The sequence below is a fragment of the Corvus hawaiiensis genome, chromosome 6 (genome assembly GCF_020740725.1).
Source record: "Corvus hawaiiensis isolate bCorHaw1 chromosome 6, bCorHaw1.pri.cur, whole genome shotgun sequence".
Taxonomy (NCBI): Eukaryota; Metazoa; Chordata; class Aves; order Passeriformes; family Corvidae; genus Corvus; species Corvus hawaiiensis.
The window spans coordinates 64,322,838-64,349,954 of NC_063218.1; the positions used below are offsets into that span (position 1 = coordinate 64,322,838).

The window sequence follows — 27,117 nt, forward strand, 5'->3', positions numbered from 1 at the left end:
CGGGCGGGCGCAGGCGGGAGCCGGGGCGGTAGTGGCGGTGCCTCCCGCTACCCGTGGGTGCTGCGGGCGGGACGCGGTCGCAGTGCGGGGTCCCTCGGGGTGACGGCGTGACCGGGCCACGGCCTGGCCTCCCCGCCGCTGCCTCCTCACCGGGAGCGAACACAGCCCCTCCGCTTCCTGCCTCGGGGGTCGCCGGAGATTGCAAAATGGCTGACGGGCGGGACGACGCCGCGGACCAGCTGAAGCAGTGGAAGAACCACCGGGGCTCCCAGGTACCCGCCGGGCATCCCCGGTACCCCCGCGCCTCGCACCGCAAAGGGAGCGGGGAGCCTCGGCGCCAGAGAGCGCAGAGCCCCGCAGGGTTCCGCGGGATACGGTGCTCCGAGAGCCCGGGCGTCCCCGGACCGGCGGCGGAGGGCGAGGCGCCCTGGCCCCGTCCCGGCCTCGCCCCCACGGCTTGGAGCTGTGCCCGGGAGCACCGAGGCACGGAGGGATGGAGGCTGCCAGCTGGCCCGGAGCGACAAGGGCGGTCAGCGCTGCCTGGCCCTGGCTGCTCCTGCTCCTTCTCCTTTTAGGCAGCAGTGGGGCTGCGCTGCGCCCAAGCCGCGGGTCCGCGGGCAGGGATGGACGGTGGTGATTTGTTTTCGTCTTAAATCAGAAGTGTGCGGTTCGGTTTGCTGCCACGGCGGTAGAGCCCTGTGAAAATGTAGCGAGGGAGTAAAAGAAAGGATAAAGTACGTTCAGTAGGGTGTGCAGGGCCAGGAGTTGGACTCGATGGTCCTTGTGGCTCCCTTCCAACTCAGCATATTCTGCATGGACTTGCTGACCAAAATGAAGTGAATTTTTTAGGAAGAAATTCTTCCCTGTGAGGGTGGTGAGACCCTGGCAGAGTTTTCCCAGAGAAGCCGTGGCTGCCCCATCCCTGGAAGTGTCCACGGCCAGGCTGGATGGGGCTTGGAGCTACCTGGAATAGTAGAAGGTGTCCCTGCCCATGGCAAGGGGGATGGAATTCAGTGACCTTGAAGGTCCCTTCCAACCCAAGCCATTCCATGAGTCCATGAAGTGGGTTGGGACAAGTAGTTGACTGAAATCGTAAGGGCATGTAATCAACAGCATGGCACTCCGTCATCTGAAGATGTAGAATAGACCCCAAAATATTCGAGTTATTGTATAAATGTTGCAAGAGTTGAGTTCCCTTCTCCTTCATCAAATCACTGTGACAGTTTCCACATGTAGCTTCTGACAGAAACGTGTATTTGCCACTAAATAGGCTTTCTGCTGGTTTTAAGTGGCAATCTTACAAGAGGCAAGTGGATGCCTCAGTTCCCCCGTCTGTAGCTGTTAAGTCATCTTAATTTTATTTTTTTTCTCTATGTTCTCAAAGGTACAGTGTGAAAACTACCTGATGACTTGGGACTCCATCACATCCTAGCGTGTGTCATAATAGTTCCTTTTTTATCCATGAGTAATTCTTTTTGTAGGGATGTCGGCTTTTCTGTAGGAAAGCAGTATTTGAAAAGAGGCCAAGGTTAATTTGGAGATTGGGAGGCAGCCCAAAGTCTGTGTTGCATAAGGAGTCATGAGACTTTAAGGTAGAAAGTAGGGAGGACTTATTAGAATTTTAAAGTGAGCTGTATAAGGTACAAAGTATCAGTAATGCCTGGAAGTGTGTACTTTGATGTGTGCTGTTTACCACAGCAGTGACTAAAATTCTCCTGGCTTTGCTTCCCTTCGTTCTGTCATGCCAGGTTGGTGCTGTAATGAAATACAGATTCAAAAGTTCTTATCTGTCAAGGTTTGGACTGTGTGCAGCTCCCAACCATGTGAAAACACAGTCATCAAACTCAGGTCCAAAAGTAGTATGAGAATTCTTCTTTAAACTATGCTGTTGGTTTTTTTTTACTTCTCTGGAACTTCCTTTGTGTGCCCCACATAACATTATCCTGAAACTGAAGTGAGTATCTCCTACCATTAAATAAATGAATATTCTTTACTTCTAACGTGAACACTAGAAAGTCTGCGTACACAGGAGAGACTGAACAGCCACAAAGCTGTTAATTTTTTTATAGTCTTAATGTCAACAAGTTGTGGTTTTAGCAACTGCTTCTGGTGGCCTTAAATGTTGGCATTATAGAATAGTCTTGCCTGTAATAAATAAGCAGTGGAAAATATACTGAGAACAATTTCTACTCTTGCATATTTCCTATGACAGACTATAGATAACCTTTTGATTTCAGCAGACTTTTTTTGACTTAAAATACCAATTTAGCTTTATTTACAGTAACTTTCCTGTAAGTTTCTGAACATCGTGTTCATGTTTGTAACCAGTTACACATTGTCTTTTAAAATGTTTGTACAGATTGCAGTGTAGGTGAGGATTCCAGGCATCCCAAAGGACTTGGGTTTATGCTTAAAGCTTTATGCTAATCAAGTGGTGAAGGAAGAATAAAGAACTTGGCTATTTTGGGAATTCAAGCCAGCTGGAGTAGTGTGTGTTGCACATTACTAGGAACACAGTGGAAATGCACTTATCCTGTCAAATGTCTTTTATGTGGTTATTCATGGACCTGAGTGAAACGAAGGTGTCAGGAACTCCCTGTGTTCTCTGCCTCATCCAGAGCTCTGGGCGTGGATGTGAATAATTGTTCTTCCCCTGCTTTGTGGGTTGCCTCTTGGGGGGGAAAAATGTCTTCTATCAGGTGGGAATTTTATCTGTTTGCAGTAATTAACCCCTTAAAGCAGAACTTAGTGTAAGAGTTGCAACCCCATGAAGTCGCTGTTAGAGTAGTAAAGGCTTTTCTCATTAAGAATTGCTTCTTCCTTCTCTCCATCATCCCTTTTCATTTCTAGAACTTTAAAAGGAGGAGAACTAATCAGGAGGGGCTGAGGGAGTTTGTGCTAGCGTGGCTCAGGTGTGTGGAGGCTTCAGGTAGGATGGTATGGATAGAGAGCCCATATGGAATTATGTCAGTTTAGTGCAACATGTGGTGGATTTATTGTTAGCTGCTTGTAATCTGTGACTGCTATTTGAGCTTGCCCTGGTGCAAATTTTTTCTTTATTTACTTCATTTTTTTTCCCTTTGTCCTTACTTGTTTTCTGTTCTTCTAAGTCCTTCACAAACAACTGGCCCCTAACAATAAGTGTACGCCAGGAAAAACTGATGTACCTTTCTCAGTACATTTTCTCCAGCACCCAGTAAAATAGGAATATTGCCTTAGAGGAGCATAGAACCCCACATGTGATGCAGATAAAGTCTTTTCTACTGGAATCTTTTTAAGAGAAAGTAGGAGTACACTCAATTATAGTGCAGGTGTTTCTTGAAGTTGCAGGACATTTCCTGGCAGTAGAGCTTCTTAGAGTTTGTGTTCATCTTAGTCCTTCTGTGGTCCAGGAGTCTAAAATGATGATTCCTCAGGTGTTCCTATTTCTCTTATTTTCCACAGCTCTTCCAGACCAACAGTAATCATGGAAGCCCCCTTTTGGTCTGGCTGGAGCTCTTTCCTTATGCCTCTGCCCCTGTGCTGACATTACTTCTTCCTCTCCTTTCTCCTTTATTTTCTAGCAGCTGCTCCTTTTTTGTTTTTTTTTTTTCTATCCCATATTTTTCTTGAAGCAAGATCAGTAGTCTGAAGAAGAAATATTTTTGAACCATGGAAAACATTCCTGGATTTTCATGAGTTGAACTCCCCTTGTTAAATTGCACTAAACCTAGCTCTGTGGTTTAGGTAAATGTCTGTATTTGCTGTAACTTCCTCCAGAATCTGAAGTCATTTTGCCACTTCTTGCTGATCTGTTCCGTGACATGTAATGGGTGAACAGTCATGCACATTGTGTGCCTCAGATCCAGAGGGTTTTTAAGATCTGGTGTTGCTAGTGTCTTTCTCTTGATTTCAGAAACCAGATGTCCTGACCACCGGTGCTGGGAACCCCATTGGGGATAAGCTGAATATCCTGACAGTGGGGCCACGTGGACCTCTTCTTGTCCAAGATGTTGTTTTCACTGATGAGATGGCTCACTTTGACAGAGAGAGGATTCCTGAGAGAGTCGTGCATGCAAAAGGGGCAGGTATGTTTAAAATGACATATTTTCTCTCTGTGGAATTAGACTTCGAGAGCTTTTGAGTTAACATGTAGATTGTGGCACATAAATTACATTGTTACCTATAGTTTAGTGTTACCAGCTATAATAAATCTGTATAAACAACAGTGGTAAGGCCTGGTTTAAAAGAACTCAGTGCCAAAACTTAAAGCACTGAAAAATTGTTTACAAAAATGAGAGAAAATGTGGTTATAGCCCTTCAATTATTACTGTATTTGCTGTAGTCTCTGCTTCCTCTGTCTGTTCCTCCCCATTTATATTTAATGTTGTTTGCATGTTATTTAATAGAGAACTTGGCTTCGTCTTCTAATTTGTCTGCAAAGCAAGCTGATGATCTAATATTTAAATTAAAAAAACCTAAACCTTTAAAAAACTATTACTGGTCTTACTAAGGTGGAATTAGTACCTTGATTTTTGTTACGCATTGCCCTAGAAGGAGCAAACGTGGGGCTGTATTTAAAATGTGAATGTACATGGGAAAAGTTCCTCTGTGGGGGTGGGAAGGGTTCTGTTGCTTCACCCAGCTTACAGGTGCACCAAAAATTCTGCAACACATAGCAGCATTAAAGAAATACCTGCCTTGCTCCCAGATAAATGCACAGATCTTGGCAGAAGAGCATCTTCTGTGCTGCTGCTGGGAGCTGCTGACAGTCAGTTCAGGAGGAGAGAGTGAGCCAAGAGTTTGTGTTGAATCAGTTCCTTTTTGGGCAAGTAAGTGGAGTGTTTAGAGCATTGTTTAAACGGATGTATTTCCATGTGTCCCTGTGACTTGAAGTTGTATGTTAACAGACAGGCTCTGAGTGGAAGGAAGGTGCCTAGATCTCACACTTTGAACTTGCTGTTCTTCAGGAGCCTTTGGCTATTTTGAAGTCACTCATGATATCACCCAGTATTGTAAGGCAAAAGTGTTTGAGCACATTGGGAAAAGGACTCCGCTTGCCATCCGCTTCTCCACTGTTGGTAAGGCTCTGAATTCACTTCGTGTCTCTTACACGTGTGCCCTGACAGCAGTGTTTGCATTGTGGGGCACTTACGGGTGTTTGAAATGCTTTCTTCCAGTCAGTTCCTCTTCTCTGAAATTCACTTACATGGAAGACCTTAGGCAGCTTTTGCCCTGTTCTGTCAGAGCTCTCTGGAGACACTTTCCTGTCTAAAATGTGAGAGGGAGGGCAGCCTGAGCTGGTTTTTTCTGACAGAAAGCTTGCTTTGTTTCTAGTTGGGTCACAATCAACACTTGCAAGTGAAATACCTATAATTTCTTATGCTGCAGGAATGTTTTGGGGATGAATGATGTAACCTAAATACTGGGCAAAGGAAAATAAACAATCTTCCATAAATAAACTCTGGTTTCTTAAAGACTGGAATGCACAAATCAGCAAAATCTTAAATGCTGTTAGTTGAAGCTAATTGTGATCAATAGCTTGTCTGATAGAAAAATTACAATTCATGATGTGTATGTTTTTAAAAGAAAAGAAATCCTAATGAGGATTCAGTTCTGGAAGTATTGGAGAGAAAAAAGTAGTCCAGCAAGGCTTCAGGGAGCTGCTGGTTTTGGCCTATTGGCTGTTTCCAGTGTTAAATCCCTTAGGATTTAGGGGGTCCTGAGTGTTGTACGGGCTAAGGCCATGGAGTTGAGTTTGAAATATGGACTGCTGCTGGAGCAGGTTGTTGCATCCTTCCCTTCCCTTTCCCTGCCCTGTTTGGACACGTTTCCTCCCTGCTGTTCTGGAATACACAAGGTTTTTTAACGAGAGAATGAGCGTCCTACTGATTTCATCACAATTCAGCATTAGCTGTTCTGAGCACTTCTGGAACACTTCTGCTCAGGTGTTGTGCTAGGTGCTTGTGCTCGGGTTTAAATTCCCATTGAAAATCCTATCCTGGGTGAAGCAGGAGGAATTAAAAGGATTACAACTCTTCCACAGTTTTTTTATTAGGCACACTGGTTAGGTTGCTATCTTCCAAATGAGAGCTTTCCCACTGGGATTTGTGCACAGAAACAAATGTGGGTTTAGATGATTCAGCCTTATGATCTGATGATGTCTCTCTCAGTGATAATGCAAATTCCACTCTTAATTGGTTCAAGTGGATATACTTGTTTTTTCCTTCTTTTAACTGCGGCCTGAATGCTTGGCTGGGTTCACACTTTAAAAACTCACAGTGCCTGAAATACTGCTGAAAATATTCCTAAATTTCCTTGGTGTAGAAGAGACTGCAGTAAACCCTGCCCTTTTAGGTTTTTATGGCCTATTTTCAGGTTATATTTATATATGTTTCCTATCCTAATATTTCTCTATGTTTCTGTATTTCTCCAAGCTGGAGAATCTGGCTCAGCTGACACGGTTCGTGACCCCCGAGGCTTTGCCATGAAATTCTACACGGAAGATGGGAATTGGGATCTTGTGGGAAACAACACTCCCATCTTCTTTATTCGGGATGCAATGTTGGTGAGTAAGCACCAGAGGTGAGGGTGCTTTGTCAAAGAGTCCAAAAATTCCTTCACATCTTGTTCTGGCTTCTCTCAAAAGCAAAAGCTGCTGTTCTGACACACTCAAAATTTTGTTGTCAGATGTAACGTTTGTTCTTAAACAAAAGCAAATTAAAGAACTAAAGCTTGATAACTTACGTGGTTTCATATTTTTCACTTGAACTTTTCACTTTAAAGGCTTCTTGCCAATTCTTTTTATTAAATCTGTGGTTTTTTTGGTTTTTGGCATAAGTTTAACAGCACTTGGTAGAGAGGCTTTCCTTGAGTGCAGGAGTTCTGCACAGGTATTTTATAGTATCTCTGTATTCATTTATGAGTCACATAAATACAGATAAACAAATCTGAACAGTTTTATCTCTCACCTTATCAACCACAAAATGAAAGCATTCTTTACCTCTGTTTATTCTAAGTGTGAATGTTTGACATTACCCTAATTTCACTGGTCTGTGAATTAATTTGTTTCCAGAAAGGATATGGCAGTAGAAGATTTGGTTTTTTTTTCCAGTGATCTTACAGCTTTGTCGTTAATTTCTTTTTTTTCCCCCCCTCTTTTTCTTCTTCCACTTCTGGACACATTAGTTTCCATCCTTCATCCATAGCCAAAAGAGGAACCCTCAGACTCATCTGAAGGATCCAGACATGGTGTGGGACTTCTGGAGTCTTCGCCCTGAGTCTTTGCATCAAGTAGGCTTCTCCTGTGACTTTATTTTGTATGATTAAGAAAATCATGTTATGACAGCAGGTTTTTAACTCCCTCTTTTCCATGTTTGATCTAGAAGCCTACATAGTCTTACTTTTATTTAAATATAATTTTAAATGATCCATGCTTACCTATGCTTACAGGGGAAATCAGTTTTATTTCATTAACACTTGAAGTAGAAATTCCTCAAGGAATTCCTGGCAACATTAACATAGCTCCCAGTGATGCAGATTAATGAAATAGACTTAGTGTGGAATGAAGACTTTCTCCTTGATCTGCTGAGCCTGTTAATAGTGTTTGATCCTTCTCTTCAGGTGTCTTTCCTGTTCAGTGATCGTGGCATTCCTGATGGCTATCGCCACATGAATGGATATGGATCACACACTTTCAAACTGGTTAATGCTGAGGGAAGAGCAGTTTACTGCAAATTCCATGCCAAGGTATTGGTCTTTTTATTATTATTATTATTATTGGAGCTCTACATCGTATTGGATGAAAACCAATGTGTGACTTTTCAGGTTTAATTCAGGCTTAAAGATGTGTGGAGTCCTTGTTTAGTATCAGTTTCATACCTTTAACCAATAGGAGAGGCATCATTACATCTTGCTAATCATTTACAGACTGTAAAAAACTCTTCTTGGGGCATCTGTCTCTTGTTAATGGAGCACTGTCAGTGAACTGATTTTTATCTGGAAGGCAGCTGTTGAATGTACTATAAATCTAAACTCAAGTTATTGGAAGTTAGAACTTGTACAATCTCATTCTTAGGTTATAAATCTTGTTAAAATTCATTCTGATTAATGATTTCTGTAGTACTTCCTGCATGCTATAACTGGTGCTTTTGTTGCTTTTAGACTGAGCAGGGCATCAAAAACCTTTCTGTGGAAGAAGCAGGAAGATTGGCTTCTACTGATCCTGATTATGCCATACGGGACCTTTACAATGCCATTGCCAAGGGGGACTATCCTTCATGGTCCTTCTACATTCAGGTTATGACCTTTGAAGAAGCAGAGAAATTCCCATTTAATCCTTTTGATGTGACTAAGGTATGTCTGATACTACTGGAAATACTCAGTTTCAGGTCGTGTTGAAGTGTATTCTTTATTGTAGAGCCACGATGAGCCAGGAATTCTGGAGATGAAATTGTAGTTGTGTTATATCTGATGTTGCTCTTCCTCAGGGAAATATGGATAGAGCTTGATTCCAGGCCTGTAGATCCTGTGGCACTTGAGAAGTGTGATCTCAGATCAGAGTCACACCCTGAGCCTTGCTGGTCTCATTTTGTCCCACTCCCAATAGCTGTTCCTAGGAATGCCTCGTTGAAAGATGCCGACATAAACTTGTAGTGCTCTTTTTTACCTCTGAAGCTGCACTCCCCAAGTGGCTAAAGACCTTTGAGCTTAAAAGTGCAGCTCAGATGGCAAAGAAAAGGCCAGTGAAGCATTTTGGAGTAGCTGAAAACATTTGTGCCACCAGTTCCACCCACACCCTGCTTCCCTAGGCAGCTTTTCAAGGGCCTGCGGGTGTTTCATTCAAGTACTCAAGTGCTGAGATTATGCTGGCATGATGAAATAAGTTACTTAAATACCCTGTATTAATTGCAAAAGGCTTCTTAAAATAAGCCATTTCTCAATGTTTGTTAGGGGAAAAAGAAACTCAGTAATGTATTTTCTCAATTGAGACTTAAATTGTGAATTGTGCCTGGCAGTTACGCTGTGTAATACTGTCATAATGTTGATTTTGCTGGATGTGTGTTGTGCCTTACAGGTTTGGCCTCATGGTGACTACCCTCTCATCCCTGTGGGAAAGCTGGTCTTGAACAGGAATCCTGTCAACTACTTTGCAGAGGTGGAACAGATGGCTTATGACCCTAGCAACATGCCCCCTGGAATTGAGCCCAGCCCTGACAAAATGCTGCAGGTAACCCGGAGGTTTGGCCTGAGGAGCACTGGTTACTTTGCTGCTTACGAAAGCTTTGAATTGCCACGCCCCAGTCTTCTACAAGTGGTGGCTAATGTTTGTGATCAATGTTTTAGGGACGCCTCTTCTCCTATCCTGACACCCACAGACACCGCCTGGGCCCCAACTACCTCCAGATCCCTGTGAATTGTCCCTTCAGAGCCAGGGTGGCCAACTACCAGAGGGACGGCCCAATGACTGTTTCTGACAACCAAGGTAGTCAGGAAAACAGCTTTCAATATAATTATTCATATGCATCTTATGTCTTTGGTGACTTTTTCTCTCAACTCTTAACTCCCTTAGCTTCAGAATTTCCAGACATGAGCCTTTAACAGAAAGGGGTTTTGCAGGAGAATGCCTGCAGTGAAATGAGTTATGTCCCTACTTTATGTTCCTTTAAAAACTTCTAGAAACATGCTTGTTAAAGGGCACTTAATTGAAGAAGTTCCAAATTATTATTGATTTGAAATGAAATGTCAGAGAAGTATTTTTACATGAATTAATTACTACCTCTTTGTTTCTACATGCAGGAAAAATCTAATCTAAAAATTACAGAGATGGCCTAATTGTCTTTGAGAAATCTACATTTGCGTTTTTCAAATTTAAAGACTGACTTCCATATGCTCAGTTCACGTCGCTAAACTGCTTTGCTTTCAGATTTCTGAGACTCTGAAAGACAAAAGTGAAAATGCCAAGAGTAGAGCTGTAACTTCCCCTCTGTTGAGCAGCTTCTGTTCTGTCAGGGTTTGCCCAATAGTGGCTCTTTTCCACCTGAGAGTAAACAAGGATGTACTTAAGCTGTGGCTCATGCCAAAATATGTGTTCCTCTGGGCTATGAATTCAGACACTTGCTCAGGGAGGAGAGGGAAATATTTGAAAAACAGGAACTTGAGAGCAGCTGCTCTTGTCCCAAAACAGATAATAAGTTTATTTTTATGCAGTTCCCTAAGTTCATTATGTGTTTAAAATACACCCCCTACACAGGGAAGCATTGTAGTACCTCAGATATGCAAATGACAGTGTGTTTTTATACTGCCTTAGACTTCAACCACGACTTTGTCTATTATAGTTGAGCAATATTGTTGTGAAAGTGGCCAGATTTTCTTATTTCTGAATCAAATCAATATTCTCTGAGAAAGGCTGTGGAAATTCTCTTTGTAGCAAGTGCTGTTAAGTACTGGCTTGAAGGTGCTGACAGAAAAATGCTGTCAACTGTTTTCTTAAAAACTAATCCTAACTGAGTAATTGATTTAAATTCCTCCAAGCAAAGAATGTCCTCTGTCTCCTGACTTTTTTAAGAGTGCTGCCATCTGATTGATTTGATTTCGGGATTTTTTTTTTTTTTTCCCCAGGTGGTACCCCAAATTATTACCCAAACAGCTTCGCTGGTCCTGAGGATCAGCCCCAGCTCAAGGAGAGCCACATGTCTGTCTCGGGAGATGTGCAACGCTTCAACAGTGCCAATGAGGACAATGTGACCCAGGTGGGGGTGTGGAGAGGCTTTGTGCTGCTTGGCACACGTGAGGAGTGTGTAGGGTGTCTATTAGTGTGAGTTCTCACAGAATCTGAAAACCAGATTTTGGGCATCGTTTTGTAGAGACTCTGACTTGTCTTCTTTCCATTAGTGTCTGGAGAAGGAGTTGTTGGCAGGCTTGCCAAAGAAAAACCCTCACAGATTGGCTGCCTTTTAAACATTTTGAGTATTTTAAATGTTGCTTGACTAGGAAGTGAAAGCTGTTCTTAGTGACTTTTGGGGATTTCAGAATAAACTCTTTTTTCCAATGGCCAGGTGCGAGAATTCTACCTCAAAGTGCTGAACGAGGAAGAGCGCCAGAGGCTGTGTAGAAACATCGCAGATCATCTGAAGGATGCCCAACTCTTCATTCAGAAACGAGCTGTAGGTGCCCTCTTTGGGGTTTATTCCAGGTTTTCTACCAGTCTGATAACTCTGTCCTAATGGCTTCTGCAAAGGAAGATCAGGAATTCTCTAAAAAGGCTGGATTTTTTTCTCATGCAGGAATTCACATACTTAAATACATGCCTATTTACACAATATAACATCAATAGATAACATGTTAAAGTAACTTTTACTTCCTGGGGGGAAGAATGGGATAGATGTTGAACATGTGTTTAGCTTGGTGTTTCAAAAATAAGATGACTGCCAGAGTAAGGTTTTGCTCTAAACAAGGAGAAGGCAGTGAGGACCAAGGAGGGATTGGATCCTTCTCCTTCCCAGGGCAACTTTGTTTTAATTGGGAATGAGCTCTGTGTTAGGCAACAGAAATAGTGTTTGAAGATGTTCATAGCTTGTTTATGACTGATCAGAATTAAACTTTTCTTCCTTATGATACCTGCTGCTTGTAGCCCAGGAACTATAAAGGATAGTTAAAGGATCCTTTTGAAATAGAGGAGAAAATTCTTGTTGCAATTTCTGTTTTGTCTCCCCGTTCAGGTGAAAAACTTCACTGATGTTCATCCTAAATATGGAGCCTGTATCCAGGCTTTGCTGGACAAATACAATGCTGAGAGTGGGAAAAAGGTATGGTAATGATTTTTGTGGCTGCTTTTTGACTGGCTGTGAATTATTTTGGCTTCTCTTGTAAATCCAATGAAGTGAGAAATTGGTCTTGATTGCTGTTTGATTTAAAGGCCAGAAGTCAGTGCTTGTAAAATTGCAAAATAAGGAAGCATCACTCTAATAACAATTAAATGTTGGTTAGCTGCTGAGGTACAAAGACTTTATTTCAGCTGGGGTTTGTAGGGTTTCTGGAAGATAACCGTGATATAAAATGTGGTCAGGTTGATTACCCACTCTTTGTGATGGTAATGAAACATTGCCACAAGCCTTTCCTGGGCTCAGTGCTTGCTCCAAAGAACAACAACTGTTGATTCAAGTTCTCCTTTTTTCCTGAAGTTCTTTACTTTAAATGGAACTTGCTCTGAGTATTGCTGTTGCCTTATTTTCAGGATGTAATTAGGACGTACACACAGTCCACAACCCATATGTCTGTCAAGGAAAGGTCCAACCTGTAAATCTGCCGAGATCTGCTCTGAATTTTGCATCTTTCCACCTGCACAAGAACCTGTCCAACACTTTAATGAATGTAGCAGACTTGGGCCCAAGCACAGGGCTGTTTTACAGGTGTGATTTAGTGAGCTCTCAAGTGCTGTCTGTACTGGAAACCAGGTAACACAAGCTCCAATCCTAGTGCCTTTCCACACTAGTGCTTTACTGCTTGATAACAACTTACGGGATTTTTAAACAACTCATGATAAGAAATTGCCTTCATTTCTAGGAGCAAACAGAAATTTAATTAAAACACTGCTTCATTTTTTTGTTGTTGTTGTAAAACTTTCCTGGCTAAATCACACAGTAGAATTTTTATCAGGACACTGTGATTGCCCTCATGGAGCAACTTGTTAAAAAGCTGATGCTGTTCAGTATTTCTAATAAAATAATTATCTGTATGTATTTGTAAACACATCCCTTGAATTTCATTTTTGGCCCTCCAGAAATAAAATGATTATGTAGTAGTTTGAGACATACCAACATTTTACTCATTCCTTATGACAGAGATAAAGCTAGCTACAAAGTTTAATCTAAATTTAGTTCAATTTATTCCCAGTATATATTTTAAGATAATCTTTGCTTACTAGTGCTGTGTTGGGATATAACTGACACAAGGGAGGTAGAAAAGGGTATTTTCTTACTTCATGCACTGTACAACTAAATTGGTTACACCTTACAGCCCTTTCGGGGTAGGAGAGTAAATTGTTCTTTCTAATCTGTAAGAATTTAAATAGAAAAATATTAACATGCCCAGTGTCTGAGAAATGAACCTTCAGATGCGTGAATATTGAAATTCAAGCTCAAGAACTTCCAAAACTATTCCCAGTGGTTGCTGAAATTGTTATTTTACTGCAATAATCTGCTGTTGCTATTTCTTGATCAAGCCAGGGCTAATTTTCACAGTTGTCCTTTAATTAAAGCAGCATGTTTATGTGAATGCAGATATCTAGAAAACAAGTCTAAAACCTGGTTTGAGGCATGTTGTAATGTTACCCAGCATCTGCAGTTTTGTTAATCCGTGCAAAAAAATTTGCAACGCTTTTATGGGATAATTATTGTCCAAGCTAAATGCAAAGCGTTTCAGAGCCCAGCTACTGCTCTTAACTCAGGCAAATGTAAAAAATCCCAATTGTAGCAGTTTGGGGATGATTTGTCAATAATCACCACGTTTCTGGGGCTGTCTTGAGTTGTATTTTGACTGGGATTACTTCCTGATTGAAGTATGAATTCCCAGGAATGATGGCAGGTAAAGAAAAGTAGATACTAAATGCTGTTCCATTAAATTTTGGAGAATGCTACTTGCTCTGCAATTAATTTGTCTATCAACCTATTGTGAAAAATTAGCTGGGGTAGAGGTGCAGTAAAATAATATGAACTGATAGCCTACTGTATTCTGGGATTCCATTGGCTTTTTACCTGATCAGGCATGTGGGGTTACATGACTGGGTGGCAATATTTTGTGCTGGAACAGAAGATCCTAAAGAGTTTTGGAAAAGAGTAAACAAGGCCTGATCTTCTAATTTTGGTTGTGTCTGCTCAGTGATTTATATTGTTGTCTTCTTTTATTTCTGAAATAAATGGAATTGAAAATCTCTTGGCAACATGTCTTCTGTGCAAATGTCTTCAAATAGTTTGTGTTAATCTAGGAAGTTTGTACATCCCTTCATCTGTTTTTCTGGAGATGGTGCAGAAGCTGTAGGTTGGATGTACTTTTTGCAGCTGCCTTTGTTTTCAAAACTCACATTTCAACCCCACAGTTGTGCTTAAATGACTTAAAGTGACCTGTATTCTCTGCTAAACTGGCCATGACAAGTGTTGTACAGAAAACTTGGCTTTTCCCAAAGCTGTGGAGAGCACTAGGCAACACTGGAACAATGATAACGCTATTTCTTCAAATAAATAAGACAATCCATTTACAGCTCCTTATCATGAGAATAAAAAGACTGTTGACATGACACAACCTCAGTTTTGTTTTGGTGTTCTGTTCAATTAAAATCAACCATTCCTTTGACAGGTTGTTGCAGTATGATTCCAGTCATCTGTAAGGCAGACTTGCTCAACATTTTCTCATTACTTTTATTTTAGATGCACATCTCTAGCAGTGGAATCAGGAGTGAATTTGAAACTAATGTTTGGGAAATTACAGCTTCTCCAGGAGTACCTCTCCTTTTCATGGGCCTTCATTCCTAGGTTATTTTCCCTTTCCCAAAATATTTGAACTTGAATATCCAGAAACCATGAGCAGATGCCAGAATCACTTTAGTCGAAGTGAGCTGTGCCAAGAGCTGAGGAAGTTCATGGGATTGCTGAATGTTATGTGGGGAGAAAAAGGGTGAGGGAGGTTTGGATCAGACTTTCAGTGCTTCAAAGATGTTGGAAAAAGCCCTGATTTCCTTTTCTGAGTGCAGCTCGTTGATGGGAATTGCCTCCTAAGCAGTGTGTGGGTATCCATCATTTCAGCTTCCGGCAAACCAATCGCATTGTCTTGCCAAATATTCCATACCTGTTGCTCACCTTGCAGAAAAAGGCGTTTGTTCCCTGTTTGGAGATGTGATCCATGCATTCTCACAGGCACGTGAGTCACCGTTTCCTCACAAAGTGTTTTATGAGGGTGATGAGGCCTTGGCTCAGGTTTCCAAGGGAGGTGGTGGGTGCCACATCCCTGGAATTGTTCAAATCGAGGTTGGACAGGGCTCTGAGCAACATGGGATACTGGAAAATGTCCCTGTTCACTGCAGGGGTGAGCCCTCTATGCCTCTCTCTGCACTCTGAGTTCAGTTTGCTGTGGGGTTTGGGGCTCAGCCCAGCCCTGCAGAGGTGAATCGATCACTGATGTGCTGTGTGTTCTTATCTCTTGCTGATAGCAAATTACATGAAGGTCTGCAGTGCATGGTAAAGCCTGACCTTTGCCCCCCAGGTAATGCTGCAGAGCTCAGTCTGAACTGATGTCTGGGATCAAAGTTGTGTGCCCGTGACACAGGTCATGGCATGCACTGGTAGACTTGAGCATAACCTTGACTCTGACATCGAGGATCAAACCTCAGCAGTTGCCTAAGGCCATTTTGGACAACTGGGAAAAGAAGTAAGGCTCTATTTTGATTATTGTAAATGAATTTCAGGCAGTTTTGCCAGGTTTGTGACATTCAGGATGATGCCAGCTGGGATGGATCAGTAGGATGAAGAAGATTCCCAAAAAAAGCCCTATGTTTGCAAAAGGTTGTGAAGTGGTGCCTTGTTCCACAGCCTGGGAAAGCAAATCAAGGCTGAACGATGAGGCAGTGGTGTAAAAATAACAAGTGAAGTATTTGATAGTTCACTGTTAATGATGACACTTTTCTAGCCTGGATTGCTGAGCAGAGCCTGTGTGGTTTAATTGGCTGATGAAAGCTTAGCCTTGGTCACACTGGAATTCCACCTGACGTCGAACTCCAACCCCAGAGCAGCTGGAAATCTCCCTGCACTGCAGGCCCTCAGGAGCTGGGCTGAAATTTGTTCTCAGATCACACAATGAAACTTGATAAACTGATAGTTGTACTTTTTTAATGAAAAAGATGTATTTTTACATCTTGCTACCCAAAGTAGGTGGATAGAGGTGGTCAGGGAAGACAGTGTCTTCATAATTTCTTATAAACCTCAGAACTGCTCACCTTGATCTTAATCCATTTCATTCAAATCAGTTCAAGATTCTGAAAGGCTTTTTGCATAGTTGTAGTCAAAGCTGGATCCAGTGATTCTGTGATTCAAATACCGTGAATCTCCAATGGACTGAGTCAGAAGGAAATCTTCATTTCCTGTTTCATAGCACGTGATAAACCACAGAAATCCTTTATATAGATCTGCTGTGTCTTAATTTCAGTGTTTATCCTTTGCTTGTTTCTCTCAAGTTCCCCATTTTTAAACTTTGACCAGGATTGGGAACTTTGTTATTTTTTTATTGGTTGGTTGGGTTGTTTTTTTTTCCAGTGCAATAAATCCTTGTCCCTGTAATCATTGATTACACAGAAGTGGATTCACCTTCCTACAAACAAATAGCTGGGAACCCAAACTATTGTGTGATTCCACACTCGGGAATCTTTGACCTTGTGCTTGTTTGTTGTAAGGTTTATTGAGGAAGGAGGGGGAGGGCAGGTACTGGTTGCAGACAAAGTTGCAGTTGCAGCACTCCCGAAGCAGAATGGAAACACAGGATTCCTACGTAATCACTGCTCCGGTGTTGTCTACACGGTCTCAACAACACTCTCGACTTTGTGGAGGGAAGCTGGAAAACCAGCAATGAAGAAATCTCATTCTCCCTGCTTCACTTGTTGTGTATGTGCAGAGTCCAAGGTGCTTTAGCCACTTAGGAAAAGTACTAAAGGATTTTACTGGAAAAATACTTCCCTTTGAGTTTAAACTTTCAGTAGTATTTCCAGTGGGAACTGTCTTCCCTGAACCTCTGATTCCAAGACACCACTGTAAGAAAAGAAGGGAATTTTGCCCTGCAGAGCCACAGGAATCAAGGCTGTATTTCAGAGTAAGCCTGTTAATATTTTGTATTGTTTTCATCATTGTTCACATTTAAGGAAGATACTCTACTGCTGATGCTAATTTTCCTTTCACTCTGTTTTCATGAACCATCACTTTTTTGCAGGAGTGATTTTCTGGGGTTTTTGGAGTTTTTTTAAATTTGTTTATGCTTACCTGTTGGGTTATATTACTAATTTGTACGTGTTTCCTTCTTTGGGCCTCTCAGTGATATCTGCTTTGTAAAATCTCATCCAGCTATTCAATATTTTCCTGAGGGAGTACTGGCAGCCTTTCATCTGAGGCTGAAACTGATAAGATTGGTCAAAGATACCCAGGGAAAACTTGGCAACTGCTCCTGTTTGCTCTGGCATTGATCCATATATTGCTTAGGCTTTATTCCATATTTATCCATATTTATCTTAGTCTTGCTCAATCCTGTTGCACACCTTTCCTTGTTGGAGCACTGCTGGGTCCACAAACAACTGAAACATTCACAGCTCTCTTTTTAAATTGCATTTTGACTTGCAGGGGTCCTGAACTAGGAGCCCAGTGATGTCTAAGGTCCAAAAATCAAATTATGATCTTCAAAATCAGGCCTTTCATCTACCCAATAAATCACTTTCAAAGACTGCTTAAGGTAATTTTTAAAAGGCTTTTTTAAAGTAGTAGAAATGTGCCTATGAATAACTGATACTGTTGTGACTCCTGCTTTATTTCTTCATTCTCCCACAGATTTTTTGGGAATTGCTTCTTTTACTCCCATGGGTCAGGAATTGTACTTTGTGGTGTTAACCTCTAAACATAATTGCACTTTTTCCAAGGCAGGAAAAATGGTGTAATAGCAAATCTCTGCCTTGTTCTGGCTGACTGTGCAGGGTTAAAGGTTTTTATATAATTCAGCCAATCATTGCATAAGTAGTACAAAGTCCCTTTGTTACATCATCAGAGGCTTTTTTATATATTTTTACCTTTTGAGATTTTTATTTATTAACCTTGAATTACTGTAAAAAGTGGTGGTAACTACTGCTATTCAGATGAATGTTGTTGTTCCCACAGTCCCCTTTCCAAAAGCTGGTCTTTTATTTCAGGGTCTGAGTATGTACTCACTGTAGTACTCACTTGAGAAAAAGAACAGGCTTTCTTACTAATTAATGGAAAGATATTGTCTCCTCTCAAAGGTGATTCAAAGTACCTGGACCAGCCTCTTTCTCTGACTCACCTTCTGCCCAGCACAGCCAAAATCTGATCTAATCCTGGCTTAGCTGCAAAAGCAACTTTTGGATTTGACCAAATGTCTGTAGGTGATTTATTTTACTTTTGGTTTACCTTTCTGTAGTATAATCTTAGTCCTGTGTAGGTGGGGAATGCACATGGAGTGTACACGTCTCAGTCCAACACAAAGTACAAAAAAACCCCAAAAATCAGATAAATTTTGAAGAGAGCAGTGGGCTTGAGCTGGTTTCAACCCATGTATTTCTTGGCCTTGTGATGATAAGGATGCTCTAGAGAACAGTAATGAAAACACATTTATGTTTTTATTCACTGCATGTTGCATTTGCTACAGTCTAAGTGTGGTTTGTAGTTTATCCTGATTTATTGTGGTTTAAGCACATTGCTGGAACACCATGTTAATCCAAAATCCTTTGCAGTTTCAAGTTCAAGTAAGCAAACACTGTATCAAGCATTAAACTCTCCACATGAGGAAAACCAAAAAAAAACATGGTCAGAGGACTCTGACATGAGGATAAGTGTGTGCAGCTGCACCAGTCCATGATCTGACTTGAGCCCATGCCCAGACTCAGAAATGCTCAGACTCAGTCAGCAAAGGGCTCCTCCCTCTTCTAACAATTTCACCTCCTGCTTGCCCTGCCTACTCTTAACATACCTGAACCAGAACCCCAGGAAAAACCAGAAGAAAAATTCAGGCAGCTTCATGCCTGCTGGAATTGTATCCCTCAGTCCTTACTCACTTTCTCCTGCCAGAGAGTCCCTTGTGGTCCCTGCCCCTCAGCTTGCTGGGAATGCAGTCGTGCCAGGCTGTGAATGGTAGCACCGAGCCTTGTCCTTTATTTGTGCAGGTAGGCATCGAGCCAGAGCTCTCCCCAGTTCTTCAGGGAGCTGGGAGAGAGAAGAAAGAGAGGACACATCGCAGGGCTGCTCAGGGGAGTGTTGCTGGGGACAAGGGAATGGGGTTTTCTCCATGCTCATTTCCCAGAATCCCAGAATAAGCTGAGTTGGGAGAGACCCACAAGGATCGAGTCCAGCTCAGCCCTGCACAGCACCATCCCCAAGAGTCACCATGTGTCCAAGAGGGTAAAAGGAGAGCAAGACATCTCTTGCTCTTGAGATTCCAGTTTCTCCTGCATTTTGGAGGGGGGAGGGGGAGTATTTTGACTCACTGCACGATGTCTGCGAAGGCCGTGAGCAGAGGCTTGCACTGGTACTCAAGGCCGTGCTTGGCACACAGGGACTTCACCAGAGGGGCCACCTTCCAGTAGTTGTGCCGTGGCATTGTAGGGAAAAGGCTGTGAACAGGAGACAGGCAAGCTTTGTAAGAAATCCTTGTCATTAATACTTCCCAGGAATCACCCAGCTCACAATGAGAAGGGTCTGGAGCTGTTCCCAGCTCTTCTTTCCCCCTGCGGTGCTTTTAGCACAAGGAACTCGTAGGAATTCCCTGCTTTCCCCCTCTGTTCTTTTCCACAGTTTGTCTCCAAATTAAATGATGCTTATGGAAGAAACTACTTTCTCCTCCCTCCCTTTTTTTCCCAGAAGAAGCCATCTCCATGGCACAGAGAAAGAGATGAGCTCATCCTTGCATATCTCACTCCACAGAGTAACAGCATAAATAATCAGCAGAGGTGGCTTTAAACTCCTGTGGCAGACTAAAACCAGGTGCTTTAACCAGGACATTTCCACTGATCCTTAAAACCTACTATTTGGGATTGATCCTCTTGCTGTCCTTGCATGGATCCCTACCCATGTTCCATTTTCTCTCATCATCCTGCAGATCCAGTGATAGTTTTGAATTACATGATTCTCTTTAAGGGTTTCAATTTTTAAAGACAAACTCATCTGTGCCCCACAACTATTTGTAGAATTCAGAGCAAAAAAAGAATAGGGAAGGAAAAAAAAAAAAAAAGAGAGAAGGAAGAATATTTTAAGAGGAGGGGAAACAAAATTCACTCTTGAGGTGAGTACTCACTGATGCTCAATCTGGAAGTTGAGGTGCCCAGTGAACCAGTCATTGAACAGCGACTGCTCCACATTGCAGGTTGCCTGGAGCTAAAGGAGGGGAGAGGAAAGCACAGTCAGAGACAGATCCAAGCATGTTTAGGAACCAGAGCTGGACCTGGATTTGATTTTGGATTGCCCATGAGTGTGTCACTGCTGTCCTTCTTTACCTTTTCCATGACTGAATCCATCACCCTGTTAACCTTCACTTCCCAGCCCCCAACAGATTTCACCCTTAACGCAACACGAGACATCCTTATGGTTAAAATTTGTACCTGTATGGCCACAATTCTTAAGAGTGGAAAAATGTTTTACCTGAGTAGACATCCAGTCCAAATTCTTGTCATAGTCGATATCCATTGGGATATGGTTCATCTGTGAGACCCAGACAAACCAGCTGCTCTCCAGCATCCTGTGCAATGAGATGAGACAATTCAGTACTGGGTGAGCAGGTCAGGGAAGAGCCATTGAAATAACAGCAGAGCCAGACTTAGAGACATGGCTGAACACTAGCCTTGCTAAGCCAGCACCTGGAAGGACTTCCAAACCCTGGAAGTTTCGCACTTCCTTATGAAACTCACGATTATTTCATGTGTTTTGTTATAACACTGACTGGTGCTCAGCTTGTTGTATCTGTAGCCAAGGCCCAAACTGGTAAGAATCAGTGAAGTGATCCAAATGGAGAGCGTGCTGTCCATTCAAGCCATCGATGCTGGATAATGCCTGGCCATTTGCAAGCCTAGGCTAAGCTGTTTTGGTTAAATGTTCTCTTTAAGTAGCAGCAGATCCAGCACCCAAAGCACTGAATGTTATATAAGGTAGATACTTTGCAATTTGGTCAGCACTCAGTGAAATCTCTTTGCTGCCACAGCCAATGGGGCAACATAAAACTTGTACTGGCAATTGAACAAAAGAATTTATGAATTAAAAAGCAGGCAAAAAATGAGGTGGTAAAGGAGAATGTGGAAATATAAACGTAGAGGGCAGGCAGGTACAGAGGGAAAGAATGCAGGGAGGAAAGGCTGGACAACCTTCTAAAGAGACATCACCTGAATATAAAATAATATGCCAGGAGACTCTTTGTTTCTAATAATGATCCGTAAGTATAAAAGAATCGGATGTAGAAGGTCAGCATCCAGGCCAGGTCCTACCAAAACCAGAGATAACAAGAAAAGCAGGTCATTATAAACTACATTTGCTTAAGTTGCTTTTTAAGTTTCATAGTATAGGTATAAGAGAACAATCTACATTCAGCTTTGACAGTTTCTTTCCTGAATGGAATCATCTAGAGCAATCCAACACAAGCCAATGATACTTTCTCACAGCTTGCTGTGAGAGGTGAATCCAAGCATTGCTGCCCAGCAAGGAGGTGGCTCCATGCTCAGAAGGAAGGTTGAAGGTCCCTTTTGGTCACACAAATAGCAGAACTTACCACCCAGTACTTCTTTGTGTAGGCAATGTAGAACGTGTGGCAGTGGAAGTAGGTGGGGAACAGGAGCGGAGGAAGAGCTGGAAAGAAAAATTCATCATCACTGGTGACATCATGGACTGAGTGACAACATCAGCCTGGAAGGGAAGGGTCCTGAACTGCTGCTCCGTGTGGAGAATATTCCAGGTTAGGATGTTGTATTAGTGCCTTCAAACCTTTCTAGGGCTGTCCATTAATCTGAGAGTTCTTACAAACCTCAGATTTCATTTTAGGCTCTTGACTGAGGAACAGCCTCAAATGATTATTTTGAGAAGTGGCTTCCACAGCCCAAAGCCTATCTGGCTCCTTATTCCTCTGTTCAAATCAGGACAACAACAGGAATGAGTATGAAATCCCTTTTCTATCAGCGATTTGGGGTTGAAGAACTCAAACTCAACCCTCCAAAAGGACATCTCTCTTGCACTTTAAACAACCCCAAGAAACCAAATCAAACCAAGAAAACCCCAAACCCTCAGACTTTGATACCACTGAAAGATGTGGTATGACATCATAACCAGAGCCACTGTGGAGGATGTGGGAGATCTGGAATAGGATGGGTCAGGTCTTCAACTCTTCCAAAAAATCTGGTTGTTATTATTATGGCTTTTTATTGTGTTCTTTGACTCAGGCACCTTTGTTTTTCTCACGTTCTACGAGTCAAAAGCAGAATCTCCAAGCCCCTTTAGCACCTCTGAGGGAAAGGCAGGAAAATGGAGATACTCACTGATGAAGAAATATTTGTGTTGGTGGTTGTAGGGCATGTATTTTTTCTTTTTGATCCCAAGCTGTGAAAAAAAAACCAGAAAAAAAAAAAAGAGTGGAGACTAAGCAATTTGCACAGGTAACTTGCTCTTTTCCATTTATTTTCCTGAGGGGCTCTTGTTGCACGCTTCCCACAACCCTCATTCCTTGTGTCATGAATCATTTTGTGAAGAATTAGATATATCAAGGCTAAGTTATATTAGTGGTCAGAAATACGTATTTTCTCTCATTTTTTTCTTCTTATTTCTTCTCTGATTCTCTCAACTTGAACGGCAGTTCCACGATGGCATGGAGAAAAATATTTTACTGCTGTAGCGGCTGTGATGGGTCTCAAGAACTGATGGGATCTACAGCAAAAGGGGTTCAGCACTTTTATGTTGTCACTCCTGGAAGTGTCCAAGCAGGACAAACTGGGAATATCCTACATGCTCCAACAAATTCTGCCCAACTGGAGCTCCAGGAACAGCCCTGGGTTATTCAGTCCTGCTGTTCCTGTCACAGCAAACTCTCCCAGAAGACATGGACACACCAAAGCCACCCCTCTGACTGAGCCTCAGACATTAATAATAAAACAATAATTCCAGGCCGAGTGCAGCCATGCCTTACACTGACGTTTACAAGTTATCTAATGATCATTAATTACTGAGTTGTTGTTCTAGGTCATTAGATTTCTCCAGCCATTAATGTGCTGGTGGATTTTCCACTCTATATACAATGCCCTTACATTATGTCTAATCTATTTACATCAACGTGTCAGCTGTTCAATATTCAATTCTTAAAGGGACTTAATTGAACTGTGGAGAAATAAATCTCTTCACAGAAAATGCCATCACACCTTAGTTTTACACTTTCCACACCCACACACTGACCTCCACAGAGAATTTCTTCCCCAAAGTGAAGAGGAAAGGGTGCATATCAATGTCAGGGTCCTTGTGGAAGCAGTTGGGTTTGGCATGGTGCTGGGAGTGCAGGAGAGTCCACCACTTGGCCGAAGCCCCCTGTTCAAGGGAAGAACAAAGCACAAAAAGCACTTTCAGAGCTAGAATCCCCTCAGTTCCTGACCCTAATCCTTCCCACTGTGCTACACATGCTCCAGAGAGTCTTCAGAACACACATTTTTACAGGAAAACCCTCCAAAGTTTTCAGGGACTCACAATCAAATGGCACATCACAAACTTGTGCAGCAAGTGGTTCCACTTGGTCTTCCTGAATACTGAGAGGTGTCCTAAATCATGTTGTAACCAGGAAGCCTGGACCTGGAAGAGGAGAAAGAAAACTTTGGGAGGGGAGAAAAACCAGGAGTTGAGGCCAGGATGGTGCCACATTCATCCTTTGCTTTGAAATATCAAGATTTGATTCTCAGACACTGCTCCAAAGTCACCAGCAGAAAGGGACTGTGAAATCCTGACACTCTCAAGGCTTCCCCCAGAATATATCTTGCTGAAAACAATCCCAAACTAAGTTTAGTGTGAGCTCCCCACGTACAGAATTTCTTCTTGGTAGCCAGATAGCGGCTGTGTTTTTACGGCAAAGTGAAACTGTGCCAAGTGAGGAAACAAAGGACAAGGAACTGCTTTTGTGTGTGTGTGTGTGTGTAGGAAGCAAGTCCATGTCATGGAATTCATTGCTCACCTGGGAAATGGTCAGCACCAGCAGGGAGAAAACAAAGGGCAGTAAGGATGTCCCAAAGTAGAAGAGGATGAGCCAAGCAGCTGTATCCAAGAGCAGGATGTGAGCCAGGAGCAGGAAGAAGAAGAGTTGGTTTGGCTCCAGGAGTCCCATTCTCTCCACTGTGGCATGCAATTCCCGGAAGTCTTTCACCAGCATTTCCTGGGGGAAGCACCAGGGTTACAATTCTCTGGTTTCAGAGGGCACCACTGCAGCCTCATAACCCAAAAACCATTTTAATGGCGGGGAGAAAGAGCAAAGGATCTGGCTAAAAGGGCAAGAGCTGGGTTTAATAAACATCATCATTGCTCTGCTGCATCTTTTTGCTGAGGAGCCAGAAGCAGCCATCACAATGTCTGCATCCCAATCCCTAAAACAAATCCTCGGTGCTTCTTCCATCAAACCCTTGGCAGGCAGCAGAGGGCTCAGCTGGAAGTTGTGTCTAGTGGAAGTTGTACTTTGTGTGCATGAACTTCCCACGCCACCTTCTGGTAGGTCTTTGGATGAAATGATTCCTTATATTTGTCTTCACTTTTCCCTTCCCAGGATTAACAGGGGAGGGTTAAATGCACCTACAGCTGAAGGAGAATATTTATTCTCCAAGACTATTCCTTTTCCTTTTGGTTAGCCCTTCCTCAAAGCAAGAGAAAGAAGCAGTGATAACTCTGCTATTTTGTTGCTGTGATAATAAAAATTCGTCTTCAGGAATCTCATTCTCAACCACATAATGTGGATTTAGGCTCATATTCATGCATTGTTTCTAAGCAGGAGCACAAAAAAATGTGAGGAAGCTGGATCCCCTTGCTCCAAGAGCTGTGCTGATAGAGAAGAACAAGGTGTAATCTCAGAATATTTCCCTTTAATCTCCTTTGATCTGATTTGTGAGGACAGACTTACATTTTTAGTGGGCTCGACGCTGGGTTGGTCTGGTGCCAGCTCCCCGATCTGCAGTGGCTTCAAGTACGTGCTCACCAGCACCTTGTTGACATGGAATGCCACAAAGGCATCCTGCAAAGGCACAGGAGTAAAGGAAAACATATCCAAATTTTGTTTAAAACTTTTTTTTTTTTGAAAAAAATTTAAAATTACCCTTTAAATCACTCCATTCCTGGAAGTGTCCAAGGCCAGGCTGAAGCAACCTGGTCTAGTGGAAGGCGTCCTTTGTGAGAGAACACCACAACAAAAAGCAGCACCAAAAGGACTCCCACAGTTTCATGCAGTGTCACCCTTACTAAAATGGTGGCATTAATCATACTTGTTTTTTCATTCTTCAGGTTTCTTTGCTCACTGAGAGCCTTCTGTGCTTCTCATCCTCTCCTGAGTTGCTACCTTTCATGGGTCTATGCTTTTGGTTAAAAACCTTCCAGTTCAATTAAGACAATTTCTTAATTTTTCGTAATATACATCCAAAAGACTAAGCAATGGACGTAATGCAAGATGGACAGACACAAAAGTGGCTCAAGGCCTGCAGGGCTTAATGATCTGGACATGGAACCAACCTACAGGGAGCAGCTCAGATCCCAGAAACAAAATACCTGGTTCATCCATTGTCTGGGATTTTCCAGCCTGCTAAAATGAAAGAAATCTGGCAGTAGTAACTCGAGAAATGAGTGATGGAAATTACAGAATGCCAAGTTCAATTAATACACAATTTGAAATTTAAACTTGATAGACTGAAAATTATTTTGATTTCCACGATCCTCAAATATCCCTTACATATGGAAAAACTTACTGCAGCTCCCAGTAACTGCACAAGCAAGACCAGGAGATAAGAGGAATCCTGCAGACTTAAGAATCACAGAATGGTTTGGGTTGGAAGGAACTTTTAAAGCTCATTTTGTCCAACCTCCCTGAAACCAGCGGAGACATCTTCAATACATCAGGTTGCTCCATCCAACCTGGCCTTGAGTGTGTCCAGGGATGGGGCATCTCTAGGTGACCTGTGCCAGCGTTTCACCACCCTCATCACCTAAACTTTCTTCTTTATATCCAATTTAAATCGACCTGAGTTTAAAGCTATTCTTTATCACTTTATCCTGTCTCTCCAGGCCCTTGTCCAAAGTCCCTCTCCAGCTCTCCTGGGGACCTTTAGGTACTGGAAGGAGGTCTGGGGTCCTCCTGGAGGCTTCTCTCCCCTGGGCTGAACACTCCCAGCTAGCAGAGGTGCTCCAGCCCTCTGAGCATCTCCATGTGCTCCTCTGGCCTGGCTCCAGCTGTTGCTCTGATTTAGCTGGAGCAACAGTTCCGATCCCGTTCCCGCCGGCAACATCTCCTCATTTGCCCTTTTCCATGCCATGGGGATGGCGAGGCTCGCACGGAGCGGTGACACTTCGCTCCCTCGACGCCGTCCCATACCCCGATTCCCACCGAGGTCGCTCCCAAGCCCTCTCCGCACGACTTTTCGCGGGTCCCCTCCTCCGGCGCATCCCGGCTCCCGCATTCCCGCTCCGCTCACCGTGGCGTCCTGCCCGGCGTGGCTGACGAGGAGCCGGGCCCCCCCCGGGTGTCTCCGGCAGAAGTGGCTGATGTCGTACACCTTCCTGTGGATCACCAGCCAGCGCTCCTGCGGCGCCGGCCCCCGCCCGCTCCGCTGCCCGATCTCCTCCCAGGTGAAGCGCCGCATTCCCGCCGCAGGGGCCCTGTCCTTGTCCCCATCCCTGTCCCCATCCCGCACCTCCCCGCCACCTCCCGGCGGTGCCATCCTGCCCTCCTCCCTCCCGTTGCTCCAGCCCCGCATCCCGCTCCGCCGTGGCATTTAAGGGAGGGCCCGCCCTGGCTCCGGTCCCCGCCTCCTCCACCAGCTCCAGCTCCAGCTCCTCGGGGTTTGGTTTTCCCCCCCAAAAAAATTGCCCCTTTGCTGCCCCGGTTCTGCATCCCCAGGACCCAAAGCCCCGCAGTACCCGCAGGTGTGGGGTTCCTGACTGCTTAGGGGGGTTCTCAGCAAGTTCATCCCGTTCCCAGGACAGGCTCAGACAGGGAAAACTTCCCTTAAAACACTCCTCTGATTAACCAGAAAAAAATAGTATCACTCTGCACCTTCGCTTTTGATGTTGAAGTCCACGAACCCCCTGGATGAAACATGAATTAAGCACATTCTTATGCCCTGCTGAAAACAACCCGACAACTGAACCACACCAATCTCCAGAAAACTCTGTATTGTAT

At 43.2% G+C, this 27,117-nt stretch overlaps 2 protein-coding genes and 1 long non-coding RNA gene across 3 annotated transcripts; 1 reads left to right on the forward strand and 2 right to left on the reverse strand.

Moving 5' to 3' along the window:
• The first annotated feature begins 16 nt into the window (after nucleotides 1-16).
• CAT (catalase) lies at nucleotides 17-13,918 on the forward strand. The gene is made up of 13 exons (XM_048306714.1): nucleotides 17-272; nucleotides 3,896-4,067; nucleotides 4,950-5,060; nucleotides 6,417-6,547; nucleotides 7,168-7,272; nucleotides 7,603-7,728; nucleotides 8,143-8,334; nucleotides 9,056-9,208; nucleotides 9,325-9,463; nucleotides 10,600-10,730; nucleotides 11,037-11,144; nucleotides 11,700-11,786; nucleotides 12,215-13,918. Exons 1-13 carry the CDS (start codon nucleotides 207-209, stop codon nucleotides 12,278-12,280), a joined length of 1,587 nt encoding a protein of 528 aa, XP_048162671.1. The 5' UTR covers nucleotides 17-206; the 3' UTR covers nucleotides 12,281-13,918.
• Nucleotides 13,919-15,843: 1,925 nt separating this feature from the next.
• Nucleotides 15,844-18,387, reverse strand: LOC125327439. Its single transcript, XR_007204254.1, has 2 exons — nucleotides 18,150-18,387; nucleotides 15,844-16,769 (listed from the first exon to the last, which is right to left on the reverse strand). It is a non-coding gene; the product is annotated as an uncharacterized LOC125327439 (long non-coding RNA).
• A 64-nt stretch (nucleotides 18,388-18,451) lies between these two features.
• LOC125327311 (acyl-CoA (8-3)-desaturase-like) lies at nucleotides 18,452-26,707 on the reverse strand. The gene is made up of 12 exons (XM_048306736.1): nucleotides 26,411-26,707; nucleotides 24,853-24,963; nucleotides 23,920-24,117; nucleotides 23,442-23,543; nucleotides 23,157-23,285; nucleotides 22,250-22,310; nucleotides 21,490-21,566; nucleotides 21,107-21,204; nucleotides 20,373-20,469; nucleotides 20,029-20,108; nucleotides 19,223-19,348; nucleotides 18,452-18,941 (listed from the first exon to the last, which is right to left on the reverse strand). Exons 1-12 carry the CDS (start codon nucleotides 26,690-26,692, stop codon nucleotides 18,890-18,892), a joined length of 1,413 nt encoding a protein of 470 aa, XP_048162693.1. The 5' UTR covers nucleotides 26,693-26,707; the 3' UTR covers nucleotides 18,452-18,889.
• Between the last annotated feature and the right edge of the window lie 410 nt (nucleotides 26,708-27,117).